At 41.0% G+C, this 13632-nt stretch overlaps 1 protein-coding gene across 3 annotated transcripts in view; it reads left to right on the forward strand.

Moving 5' to 3' along the window:
* The window catches only part of st6galnac (ST6 (alpha-N-acetyl-neuraminyl-2,3-beta-galactosyl-1,3)-N-acetylgalactosaminide alpha-2,6-sialyltransferase), a 29314-nt gene extending 17813 nt beyond the window's left edge, over nt 1–11501 (forward strand). For all 3 annotated transcript variants that reach the window (XM_031314977.2, XM_031314976.2, XM_035997648.1), the window contains exons 4-10: nt 878–1043; nt 1848–2022; nt 5159–5297; nt 6051–6154; nt 8230–8313; nt 8571–8670; nt 9725–11501. In XM_031314977.2, the coding sequence (XP_031170837.1) occupies nt 878–1043; nt 1848–2022; nt 5159–5297; nt 6051–6154; nt 8230–8313; nt 8571–8670; nt 9725–9916 (960 nt within the window). In that variant the 3' untranslated portion in view covers nt 9917–11501. The remainder of the gene's footprint in view (nt 1–877; nt 1044–1847; nt 2023–5158; nt 5298–6050; nt 6155–8229; nt 8314–8570; nt 8671–9724) is intronic.
* The last annotated feature ends 2131 nt before the right edge of the window (nt 11502–13632 follow it).

The following is a 13632-nucleotide window of genomic DNA, read 5'->3' on the forward strand; positions in this document are numbered from 1 at the left end:
GATAAAGTAGCGCCATCCATTTGTTGACGTGTTTGCATGTGTGGAACCTCTTCATGCTTCCTTCTCTGCCCGCATGGGGTTTTATATTTAGCGCATCAGCAAAGTGTGCCCATGGAAATTTCCTAATGATTATGTCTGTCAATGGATAAAAAGCTCCTGTTGTAAGCGTTGTTCTTTTACAGCTGTGTAATTCCAAGATAATTGGCTCCAGTGAGAGTCTGGAGGTTAATCATGAGGCCATGCACCCTGCCAAGTGGAACTAATGATGCTGGCTTTGTAATGATCACAAGGGACGTGCTGTAAATGTGTGTTGCAGTCGTAGAGTGGACATCAGACTTTCATTTTTTTCCTTTCCGATACCCGAACTTGCCTATCGGCCGATACTGAGTACCAATCCCATACCAGTGTTTAAACTTTTTTTTTTTACTATGTTTTAACAGCTGTATACTACTATCCCTGTGTGGATGTGATGTGATTGCTATCATTGTCATTGGCCTGGCTCAGGTTCACTTTTAGTGAAACATGAACAAACGCAGAGAATGGGCCGTGTTTTAACGATCTAAGTGCACAGCGTGAAGCGCCTGGCGCAGGTGCGTGTACAAATCCACTTTTGCAAGTTTTAACAGCGGAAAAAAGGGTCTGTGCGCCAGGCCCATGATTCAAAAGGGTTGTACTTAGTGTCTTCATTAATCAGAGGTGTGTTTTGGGCGTAACATGCAATAAACCAATCAGTATCATCTCCCATTCCCTTTAAAAGCCAGGCGCGTTTGTCAGATACCAATAATAGCATTTTAGGCAGTATCGGTATCAGAACATCTCTACTTTCTTTATGCGGTTTGCTTACAACAAGGCTGTGTTACCTTTCTGCTTCCCTCAGAACTGCCCCGACGGTATCCGAAGTCGGGTCACCAAAACAGAATGGAGCGGACGGTTTCGGAGAGACGTTCCTGTCCTGCAGTGGTCCAAACACGTCACTCATGAACAGCACAAGCGCCTGAGCCACTACCCAGGAGCACATGGCTGGGGCGGGATAGAATACAAGAGTGAGTTTATTTATTTATTTTTTTTAAGATTTTTTGGGCTTTTCCACCGTTAATGGACAGGACTGCTAGGTGAGAAAGGGGAGAGAGAGGGGCAAGACATGCAGGAAATCATCACAGGTCGGACTCGAACCCTGGACCTCTGCGTCGAGGCATAAACCTCGAAGTATATGTGCGCCTGCTCTACCCAAGAGTGAGTTTTTGCTTATTCTTTTTCGGTATCTAATTTTTTTTCCCCTTTTTTTTATTTTTGATAAAATGAAGATTGTGATTGGTTTAAAGAAATGCCAATAAACCAGAGCACGTTTTTCTCTCATCCCGGAATGCTGTGTGGACTAGCCAGACCCTCCTCCACAGCGTCTGGCAAAGCGAGACTAATGCAAATAAAATTCAAAGTACACATGCATTACACGTGTTGTGTGGAGACCAAAAGCTGTCTAAAGCCTATGGTGTACTCTTCATCCAGACAGAAGATGCAAAGTAGTTTGGATGATTTGATTTAGGACATCTGGGCCTCATGACTGTTAAGATGCTTATCGTGTTGAGATAATTGTAGCTTCCTGTCTGTGTGCTCACACATGGATCCTTGTTTTTTTTTTTTCTCTTGTTCAGACCAATCACTAATAACTGAATCTGTAGGCAGGTGCAATTACTTAGGCAACCAAAAAAAGAAAAAAAGAATATGTGGTTCAGCAACTAAATCTTTTTCTCATGATGCAGGGATTTTTTAAATATATTTTTTTTAAAGCCTTTAAGGCTGTGTTAAATCAATCTCATCCAGATTAATTCTGTTTTTCTGTGTCACAGCATTGGAGGAAACTCTGTCTGTCCTCAACTCTTCTGCTAACTGGCAGCTGCTTGACGACTGGAAAGATCGCAGGAATGAATCCGAGTGCATCCGCTGCGCCGTGGTGGGGAACGGAGGGATCCTGAAGGACTCAAAGAAAGGGAAGGAGATCGACAGTCATCACTACGTCTTCAGGTAGATGCTGACTCTGGCCTTCTTAAAGAGCCCCTATAATGCTTTGTTTGGATTTTTCCCTTCTTTTAAAATTTTTTTTGTATATGTATAAAGTACAAAAAAACCCACTTTTCACTCCAAATGGAGCTTTCTCTCCCACAGACAGCACTTTTTTTTTTTTTTAATATAAGTTGATTTGATATAGCACATTTTACAGACAAAGTCACAAAGTGCTTCACATGATAAAAAAGTATACAGTATAACCCAAACAGAAAATGAGCAAGTAAAAAAGAAATACAATACCAATGGATATAAATGATTAAGACTTAAAAACACTGAGTTACAAACATGAGACAAAAGAGAGTTTAACCCTCTGAGGACGAAAGACGCTCAAAACAAAACTACTCAAAAAGCAATTTCATTTCAGACATTTATCTACTATTTTAAATCATATATAACCTTTTTATAAGACTTTGGTAAACTCATTTCAAGCACCAAAACAATATGTACAACACATAAGTTATGGTTTGTTTTGAAAAGAGATTTGAGGAATTTTATAATGCGAACATCAACGTTTCAGATTTAGCGCCAAATTATCTCTTTACATATTGCTCTGGGACAGATGTGGGTGTCACTCTACAGAAAGCTGAGTTTGTTCTGAACATTGATATGGAACACACAGGGATCAGTTATATGCAAATACCTTAAAAAAGGAAATTTAAGAAGATATGTGAAAATGCCCTTAGACCTCAGAGGGTTAAACATGTGCGTATTCAGCTGCTTTAAGCATCAACCGAGACTGCGGAACGTTAGACAATAGGAAGAGCGTTCCACAGGGTTGGATCCACCACTTCAAAGCAACGGTTACCTTTTAGTTTTGAAACAAGTGCGTGGCACCTCCGGTAATCCCTGGTCAGAAGACCTGAGGGTTAGTAGTGTACGGAGGGAGCAGGTCCGAGATATAAACAGGTGCCTGACCATGCAAGGCTCTATACGTCAGATGGTGTAGGCGGAATTTGTCCAAATGAGACCCTAAGGCCTGTCAAATCTGACTCCTATTAAAGGGGAACTATGCAGTTTTTTTTTAGCTTAATTTACCTTAACTGAACATCTTGGGAGTCATTGGAATGGTTATATGACTTTTTTAGGGTTGAATGGTGGTCGTCTCGCTTCCCCCTAGCGGGAAAAACCATCCTTGCAATTTTCGGCCGGCGAGCCTCTGGCTTCAGCATCAGGAAGTATGCCGTGATATCAGGTCTCGCAATGTAACGAATTGCTTCACGGCACTGCACACATACGCTCATTCAGGAACCGGCTAACAAGGTAGCAATGGAGTTTTTCACACTATCGTCATGGCTGAGCCAGCAAAAAAGAAGCAGAAAGCTAGGAAAGCATTGTCGGAGGAACAGAGAAAGAGGAAACGGCAGACTGACCGAGAGAGGAGTCAGACACGAGTAAACATAGGAGCTGCCAAATATCTATTCTGAAGCTGTAGGGGGAGCTCTATAGAGAAACCTGTAGGGGGGGCTCTATAGAGAAACCTGTAGGGGGGCTCTATAGAGAAACCTGTAGGGGGGCTCTATAGAGAAACAGACCTGTAGGGGGGCTCTATAGAGAAACCTGTAGGGGGGGGCTCTATAGAGAAACCTGTAGGGGGGGCTCTATAGAGAAACCTGTAGGGGGAGCTCTATAGAGAAACCTGTAGGCTGGGCTCTATAGAGAAACCTGTAGGGGGGCTCTATAGAGAAACCTGTAGGGGGGCTCTATAGAGAAACCTGTAGGCTGGGCTCTATGGAGAAACCTGTAGGGGGGCTCTATGGAGAAACCTGTAGGGGGGCTCTATAGAGAAACCTGTAGGCTGGGCTCTATAGAGAAACCTGTAGGGGGGCTCTATAGAGAAACCTGTAGGGGGGCTCTATAGAGAAACCTGGAGGGGAGCTCTATAGAGAAACCTGTAGGGGGGCTCTATAGAGAAACCTGCAGGGGAGCTCTATAGAGAAACCTGTAGGGGGGCTCTATAGAGAAACCTGTAGGGGGGCTCTATAGAGAAACCTGTAGGCTGGGCTCTATGGAGAAACCTGTAGGGGGGCTCTATGGAGAAACCTGTAGGGGGGCTCTATAGAGAAACCTGTAGGCTGGGCTCTATAGAGAAACCTGTAGGGGGGCTCTATAGAGAAACCTCTAGGGGGGCTCTATAGAGAAACCTGTAGGGGGGCTCTATAGAGAAACCTGGAGGGGAGCTCTATAGAGAAACCTGTAGGGGGGCTCTATAGAGAAACCTGTAGGGGAGCTCTATAGAGAAACCTGGAGGGGAGCTCTATAGAGAAACCTGTAGGGGGGGCTCTATAGAGAAACCTGTAGGGGGGCTCTATAGAGAAACCTGTAGGGGGGCTCTATAGAGAAACCTGCAGGGGAGCTCTATAGAGAAACCTGTAGGGGGGACTCTATAGAGAAACCTGTAGGGGGGGCTCTATATAGAAACCTGTAGGGGGGGGGGGCTCTATAGAGAAACCTGTAGGGGAGCTCTATGGAGAAACCTGTGAGCAAAAAGCGAGGAAAACAGCGAAGAAATGACAAACTGCATAGCGCCCCTTTAATTAATTCCCGCGCCTTCTTTCATTGGACTTACCAGAACACAAGGATCAATCTGAGACGAAGTTTCCCTAGCAACAGACATCAAGTCAGAACTGGCCCACCAAGATCTTGTCTGAATTATGAGCTCCGATCTGTTCTCTCCCTCAAGCTTTTATCCTATCCTCACAATAGGGGTGTCTTCTTGTTTTTTAGACTACTAGACAACTATTTTTGTGACTTAAGCTTAATTTTCTGTGCATCATAGGTCACCCGGAGTACTTTTAACCACTTCCTCAATGACCAACACAGCTCTTTTGCAACGAGCACATACACACATTTTGTTAAAATATTTCTACAATGATTGGGTAGAATCTGATCTCAAATGCCTCATAATGTCTTAACTAAAATTCTGTATGAGACAGAGTTTAGGTTCAGGGTTGTGAAGAGCTGCTTCAGTCAGACGGATGTGTTTGTTTGCTGCATCGACTGGCGGATTAAAGGGAATACTATCAGGATGTCAATGTTGTTCTGTCGTTGTGTTTGTGTGTTTTCATCTGTGTTTGTGGACACTTGTGATCTCCAGGAGCAATGGGGCAATCATTAAGGGCTTTGAGCAGGACGTGGGGTCTCGGACCACCCACTACACCTTCTCCACCAACACACTGATGAACTCCATGAGGAGCTATGCTCGCGCCGGCTTTAAAGGACCACCTTGGTCTAAAGTAAGGACCAAAAATATAAAAGTCTGCATCTTATGATTACTTTCACAGTCGATTAATCTGTTGATTATTTTCTGGATGAATAGATTAGTTGTTTGGTCTCAACTCAAAGATATTCAGTTTACTGAAACTAGAACATATTCACATTTAACAAGCTGGAATCAGAAGTTTTACTTTTTTTCATAAAAAATGACAAAGCAATGAATCGAAAATACTTGGCGATTCATTTAATAGTTGACAGTCAATAAACCTCATTTATATGAAATTTTACCAATGTTTTGAGTAAAAAAAAAAGCAGAATTTATTAATTATTTTGACTAAAAGTTAAGGAACATATGTTGATGGATAATAGCAGACTGCTATATGTCTAAGTTTAGTCAGGATGCTGTTGTGAAACCATTTTCAAATTCAATAAAAGTAGTAATCATTCATTTTACTTGCAAAGAGCATTGTAGGGAGCCATTCATGTTATTTTTGGGCAATTTGGTTGAGAAAAACCCATATTTCTGATATTAAAAATTTTGAAAACTTTTCCATTTTTAGTTGGGGCTAAAATAATTAATTGTCTCGCCGTTGTACAGGAACTGATCCTTTACAAAATGTTTTTTTCAAATGTTCCACCAAAACAAGTTCCTTCCCGAGACTATTTAGCAGAGGCACCGTCACTGCGTCACAAGACGATTGGGATTGGTTTAAAGAAATACAAATGAGCCGGATCGATTAAAAGTCACATCACACTCTGCTGCTCTCCAACAGGAAACACGCTATGTGTTCCTGCCAGATCACGGCCGTGATTACCTGCTGATGAAGGCTGCAGTGACACACACTCCGGTGAACCAAGGACCTGAGAAAGGCAAAGAGTGAGCAACACTCGCACGCTGTAGTAACCATGCAATTTGACTCACAACAATGTTCTTATGTTTTTAATCTTTATTCTTATATAGTGAGCTATGAACTACATACATCTTAAAACACTTCACAGCTTGTTAGATAAGATATAAGATTTATTAGTCCCACAGCGAGGACATTTGCGGTGTTAGAGCAGGAAAAGGGGACAGTTCAATAAGAGCCTGACTCTATACTGTATCAACGACGAAAGTTGCGAGGCTTGGACCCAAATGCAGTTCAGTTCAGCGTTCAGAATTTATTAACAAAAACTACAACAAAAAGTCATACCAAAAACAAACCGGAAGAAAAACCACAGGAGCACTACACGAACAGGCACGACAGAACACGACAGAAGACAGAACAAAACGGAATAATGATTCGACAAGACACCAAGCAAACACAGAGACTAAATACAAGAGGTAATGAGGAAACAAGAGACAGGTGACACAAGGGCTAGGAACAGGTGTAACCTGTAACACAGGAGAACAGAGAGATTACAAAATAAAACAGGAAATGGAAAACCAACAGAAAACATGAAACCAGCTAAACAGAAACTTGACACTGGACAAGACATGACAATATCTCAACAAATATTGGATGACAAGGCAACTTTATTTATATAACACATTACAGCAACAAGGTAATTCAGAGTGCTTTACATTTAACATTTGTTAAAGAGAATACAAAAACAGCTAAGATACAATATGCCAGGTGTGAAATACAAGAATAAAAGCTACAGTGCAGTGTAGGAAATGAACAATTACTCAGAAAAAGGAGAAAGAGAAAGGTCTTCAGCCTCGATGTAAAACAAAAGCAGAGCTGTCTCAGATCACCTGAGAGGTCTGGCTGCATCCTAACGTAGCAGCAGATCACAGATTATTATTATTATTTTGGCCCTATGCCATTTATGGATGCCATGCCATTTCGTGCAGACATTCATGATCCCCAGAGGATGAACGCTACTAACTGTGGTGATCCCCTGACTTTTCCTCTAGATCAGGGGTCTTCAATGGGTTTTTTTAACCAAGGACCACTTAACTGAAAGAGAGACGGAGCAGGGACCCCCTACTACATATATTTTATAAAATTGAGTTGCATATTAAACTGAGCCTACAGTAACATGTGGGGTGGCCTGAAGCCTTTATACCTCTTTAGTGCATAGAATACTAAGCTATTCAAATAATTGTTGGCATGATTTAATAAATCATGTTTTAATGTTACACATGTATGACTAATTTACCTATAGGCCAGTAAGCCTATCACTAATGTATTTTTTCACTAATAGGCTGATTTATATTTGCTAATCATATGTTGGATTTGTGTTAAGACGTGTTAAAACATTAGTGATAGGCTTACTTGCCTATAGGTAATGTAGTCACTAAGATAGCCATCCACAGATACAGTTAATCCTAAGGATTCACTGTGCCACATGTATGTTTAACATTAAAACATGATTTATAAAATCATGCCAACAATTATTATTTTAATAGCTTAATATTCCCTACACGTTATTGTAGGCCCAGTTTAATATGCAACTTCATTTTGTACAATATATGTAGTAGGGGGTCCCTTCTCCGTCTCGCTTTTAGTTAAGGGATCCTTGGCTTAAAAACGTTGCAGGCCCCTGGTTTAGAGTGACATGTTTCAACAACTATGGGATGGATTGTAGTGAAATGTGGTGCAGGCGTTCATATTTCCCTGAACTGTACACTCCCGTAAGCTAGTTGAGACAGGTGTTTTTCTCGCTCTATGTGCTTATACATACGTACGGAGCAGCTTTCCTGTGTGAAATAGTAGGCCAGGGGTTAGTGCATTTGCTTCACCCACAGAACTGTCATCTCTACCACTTCTGTATTCACACCCTGTCAAGTTTCGCAACTCTTAAAGGAGTTACTGTGCTAACTAATTCATGTACAGGAAACCATAACATTCAGATTGAATGTGTCATTGCACAGCACTTATTTTCTGATAAACGTTTACTTCCTTTTTTTGTAAGTGTGGGTTTGTTGTGTGTATTGTTGTAATAATGTCACCTTTTGTTCCACAGTCCATCCATGTACTTTGGACAGGACGTGTCGGCAGAAAAGCTAAAGATGTACCACCCCGATTTCATCCGTTACCTCCGAAACAGGTGAGCGAATTATGAGCACAGAGCAGGTGGACAGAATGAAAGCGGGGCTCACATTTCACATAGTTGGAAATGAGATTAAAAGAGACGAAGCTGAGGGCTGAAACCAGAGTGAGCTGCGGTGGGAAGTTCCCACACAGTGACACAGGTGTGTGTGTGTGTGTGTGTGTGTGTGTGTGTGTGTGTGTGTGTGTGTGTGTGTGTGTGTGTGTGTGTGTGTGTGTAACTTTTAACCACTTCTTGTTCTGATTTTGTTTCAGATTCCTTCGTTCTAAAGCTCTGAAAACCAAATATAAGGACATTTACCGTCCGTCAACAGGCGCTGTGATGCTGTTGGCTGCACTGCATACTTGCGACCAGGTGGAATTCCTCGTCACTGTACTGCATGTTGCTGTCAGTTATCTGTGTATTTACTCTGGGACAAGGCTGCACTTGTCTGATAGCATGAGAATGTTTTGACTCTAAGCAGTTGGCCCTGTAAATGCACGTATCCCTGATAAAGTGTAGCTTCATTATGGGCTGCCAGTGACTCATTCAAACCACAGTTGCGTAAATGTGCAATGGTCTTTGTCTCATGCCCAACAGATTGCCTCAGATTCAAAGCATGTCGTCACTGTCAACCTTTCTTTCAAACTGTGGTATCTGGGCAGGGAATGAAAATAAGATGAAAATTATTTTAGCTGAGGGAGACGAGTCAAAAGGTTAAAAAGGTTATAAAATGAAATCTGTTTAGATTTTTAGGCAATTGGATGACAGAATTTCAACAAGTCCTCCAAACCATATGATGATATGGGTCATTGATTTTTACCCCTTAATACGACCCACAGGAGTGTTTTCCGCCCTTAAAAACAGAGAAACTTGGGGAACGGGGAACCTGGCGCTCTTGTACTTACACATTACTTCCTGCTTTGATTCCGTTGTAATTACTACGGCCACTAGAGGGCAGTGTCAACACACAATAGGAGTCCCTACACGATGTGAGTTGCACATGTGTAAACGGTCGCCATCTTTGACAGCTAGCTACGGCAACACCACTTGGACAAACCACATAGTTAGTAGACGAAACGCGAAAGGGTATATATATATATATATATATATACAGAAAAGACAAGTTAAGATCATGGTTTGGATTAAAACACTCCAGAGGAACAAAAACGCATTTCGTGGGAGAAAGTATTTCGTTTTTGCGCTTCGTCCAAGTGGTGTTGCCGTAGCTAGCTGTCAAAGATGGCGGCTGTTCTGCACATGCGTGACTCACATCGTGTCTTACCAGGCGCCGCCACTAGAAACGTAAAGATGAGTCGTAATTGCTACTTGAACAAACAACCTATGGGAGCGTGTTTTTTGGGGAGGACAGCCAGCAGAATTAGTTTTATCCTGACTGTAGTTTTTGTGCTTTCTTTTGTTGATGAAGGTGAGTGCGTACGGCTTCATGACCCCAGACTATAAGAACTACTCTGACCACTACTACGACAAAACCTACCACGGAGTGGGCTTCTTCATCAACCATGACCTGCGGATGGAAATGACTCTGTGGCAGCAGCTGCACCAGGAGGGGCTCATACGACTCTACATGCACAAGGACTTTGGGTCGAACCAGAAATGATGTCATCCCGTCTATCTGCACACGAGTTACCAGCACAGTACTGAAGGGAAACAGATGGACGACTTTTCCTTCCTTGGCTCAAAATGACTCTGAACTGAGCAAAAACAAATTAAATTAGATTTTTTCACTCAATGTTTGTGGTCCGCTTTGATCCAGACTGAAATAATTCTACAAACATTGGACGCATCATGATTAAATTTGGTACAAATATGCAATGTCCTCAGAGGATGAATCCTTATGACTTTGACGATTTCCTGATTTTTTTATTTATTTTTTTTAATTTATTTTTTTGTCCAACACTTTATGAGGGAAGGGCGTTGTCCGTTTCTTTGCACCACTTCTCACTTATCTCACTTGTGTCTTAGTTCCAGAGAATGAAAGAAACATGTATTGGAAAATGAGTCAGCCCTGCTCTAGTAAAACAAATAGAAGTGTTATCAGTAGATAACAAATCTCCAGGTCTCCTGAGGACTTCCAATGATTCTTTGGGATTTTATTTCTTTATTCTTTTTATCTGAACAGATGTAGGTATTTTATTTACCACCTCCAATTCATTTTAATGACTGCAGAGGATCAAAAACAAACTTTGGGCTTGAACTTTAATTCACATTAATAGATTGTCTTGTTATGCGAGTGTTTTGGCATCACAGCGCTGCTAGCGAGACTGCAAGATGACAAGGTTGCATCCAACAACATTTAAAGGTTTTTAAAGTGTTGTTTACACGCTACTACAAACTTAAAGAGTGATTAAAATGTTGTTACTCTTCGCCCAAATTTAGCAAATCACCAAAACCGTGTTTACGAGGACGAGTTCAGAGCGTATCATACAATCAGTATCTGGCTGAGTTAAGAGTCGTTTCTTGTTACCGTGCGATACAGTGTGTTGACAAGGGACAAGACTGCAAATGAGTTGGCCACTTGCTTAAAATATCCTGTCTCCCCGTCCTAAATAGACGGTCAGAGCGCTGCTGGCAGTGGCCAAGGTCTATTTTGACATTTACTATATATGTTCTCTGTGTACGTGTGTGTCTGTGTGTGTTTGACTGGGACTAAAGAGCTCATTGTGACACATATTGGAACCTGAAAGTGTATTTAGTTTAAGGGATTTAATTTATTTTTTTCATTGTTCTTACGGTTTTTTATGGTCACAAGTGTACTTTCTTTTCAAGTTTTTTATCAAGGTGACACACTGTGATGATAAGGACACTGTGTGGGCTCTACTCGACTTTTAGTGCCTTTATTTTTAAATGTGAATCAGTTAGTTTGGATGAAGCATTGTGGCTGAGGACGTTTCCACAACAACAAAAACGAGGACGGTGGCATTTTCACTCTGTTTGAATTTCGGCACGGTTGCCGAGGACCGCTCTTGTGGAATCTGCTTCGTCAGCCGCCACACGTGGACTCCTCTGAGCCGTGGCGATTAAAGTTTATTAATATTTATTGTTGCCACTCACCTCAGACTGGACTGAGGCATCACATCCTCACATGATTAAACCGATACTTTTAAGTGTATTAACAGCAAAGACAACATACTGTAGGTCTGAGATGGAGGGAAGAGAAAATCAACCAAAGACAAATCAGGGAATGTGTGTATTTAACATTTACTTTTGGTGTAATATTGAATCAATACATATTAAGACAAAGTGATTGGGTCATCTGAAATACTGGATTGCAACTAAGTGTAACCAACCAGGGAAGGGGAGACCTTTTTATTAAATCTGTATAAAACAAAAACTGATTTTATCTCAGTGGGTTTGTGATTCTTTCGTGGTTGAATACAGAAACTGATCTCATAGTTTTGTATAATTTAACAGAAACTGATATGTAATTGTAAATTATAATTGATATTTTTGGAAAGAACTTTAAAAGTAAAATATAATTAGTTGGCTTTACTTTAAAAAAAGTATTCAAATTCATTGCCTCAGAAACATGAAGTTAAATTAACTTTGATTCCGATTGGCCAATGTAAACGGTTTAAGTTGATTAAGTTAATGTTAAAAGCCATGCTTTGTGAGAACCTATTTTTTTATTTTGTGTGCATTGTTTGATACAATTTGAACCAACTCAACACTTTTAGTTCTACTTACTCATTTTTTTACGGGAGCACTTAATTAAATCTAACTCCTTGAACAACAATTACAACACTTAAAAGTATGTCTATTGTGTTAACTATAATTCCCTAAAACAATGAATTGACAACACTCTTGTTGATTCAGCTACATTACAAAATTTGTAATATAATTTATGTTCATGAGTATGTAAGTATGTATGTAATGTAAGTAATGAGTGTTTAATTGGCACACTTTCAATTAATTAAATCAAATCAATTGCTGGAGAAATTTGTCTACAGGCAATTTGTTGTATATGCAAAATAAAGTTTCCAATACTAAAAAACAATGAATGATGATTTATTTCAGTTAAGCAGATCTTTTTAAGGAAACTCCTCAGGAGATCAGCAACATCTTATAACCCCAACAAAACCCAACCAAATGTCTCCAATCTTAGTCTTTACTTTTCCTGTCATTTGTGCCAAATTACATAATTATTTCCAGGACCTAGCAAGGAAATTGTTGACCCTATAATAAAGTGTTACAGAACTCTCTTGGTCACAACATCCAACAGAAACACAAACCCTGCAAAAGGTCAAGACTTGTCATTCCTGTTTGTTTCCTGTTTTTTGGCGCTGCCTTCGAGCGAACATAGGTATTCAGATGTCAGCTGTGTGTTCACACCTTCTCTCTAATTTTAGAAGGCAAACATCCTCGCCTCGAGGGTTAATCATTGGCTGACTGCATGGACACAGCCAATGATTAATACAGTAGCCTGGTTTTTTTCTTAACACATTTTCTGTTCTTTTTTGTTACTGTTAAAAGTCCTCACCCTCCTTCAATTTATGATCCACAGAGAGAAGAGCATTCTTTAGGGAGGGTAGATCTGGTATGCAGGGCCTCTCTGTTTTCCTCTCCTATCTTTCACATACTCTCTCTGTAGCAACACTCTGGGAGCACAGATTAGCTACGTCATCTCTTTGGTTTCTGCTCCATCTTCGATGTGTCTGAGAGCTCTGCGAGGTGTGGAGGGAGACACGAAGCCAGATGTGCATGCTGTGGTACGGTCAGGGTGGGGGGCTGCATTAGGGAGTAAACGAAGAGTCATGAGTCAGGCTTTGCAGCGTTGCCAAAATGTCTGGCAGCAAGACGCTACAATTACATACTGCAGTAGGCAGTGTGCAGCCAACCGCCTGCAAGATGAGGCCTTGCATTTGGGTTTATCAGTGTTTCCCCCAGAAAAGTTGTAAGTGTCTTTTTTCGACGAGGGCCCGGCTGGGGCCAGTCACAGACTGACGGCAGCATTAATGTAGAGCCCAATAGTCCTTGTGATAGCAGAATCACGGACGGAATCGCGAAATTCAGAACTTTAAAAAGCTATAAATCAGATTCAATAGGGCTCTACATTAAGTTTATAACTGAGCCCCCTACTGTTTAAAAAAACGTTGTAAAAATACATTCAAATTTTTTTTTCCAGTGGCTTAGGCCTGGTGGGCCACCAGGATTACAATAGACTGGGGGGAACCCTGAGTTTATCAACAGTTTGTTTTCAGTTTTCGTTGACACAGTCCCCGTTAGACGAGGCTGAAGGTGCGGATTCTGTATAAACTTCTTCATGAGCTAACGTAAAATACTTTTTGTTCCACACTGAAGAGATTATATGTATCG

Source organism: Sander lucioperca, chromosome 22 (genome assembly GCF_008315115.2).
Source record: "Sander lucioperca isolate FBNREF2018 chromosome 22, SLUC_FBN_1.2, whole genome shotgun sequence".
Lineage (NCBI taxonomy): Eukaryota > Metazoa > Chordata > Actinopteri > Perciformes > Percidae > Sander > Sander lucioperca.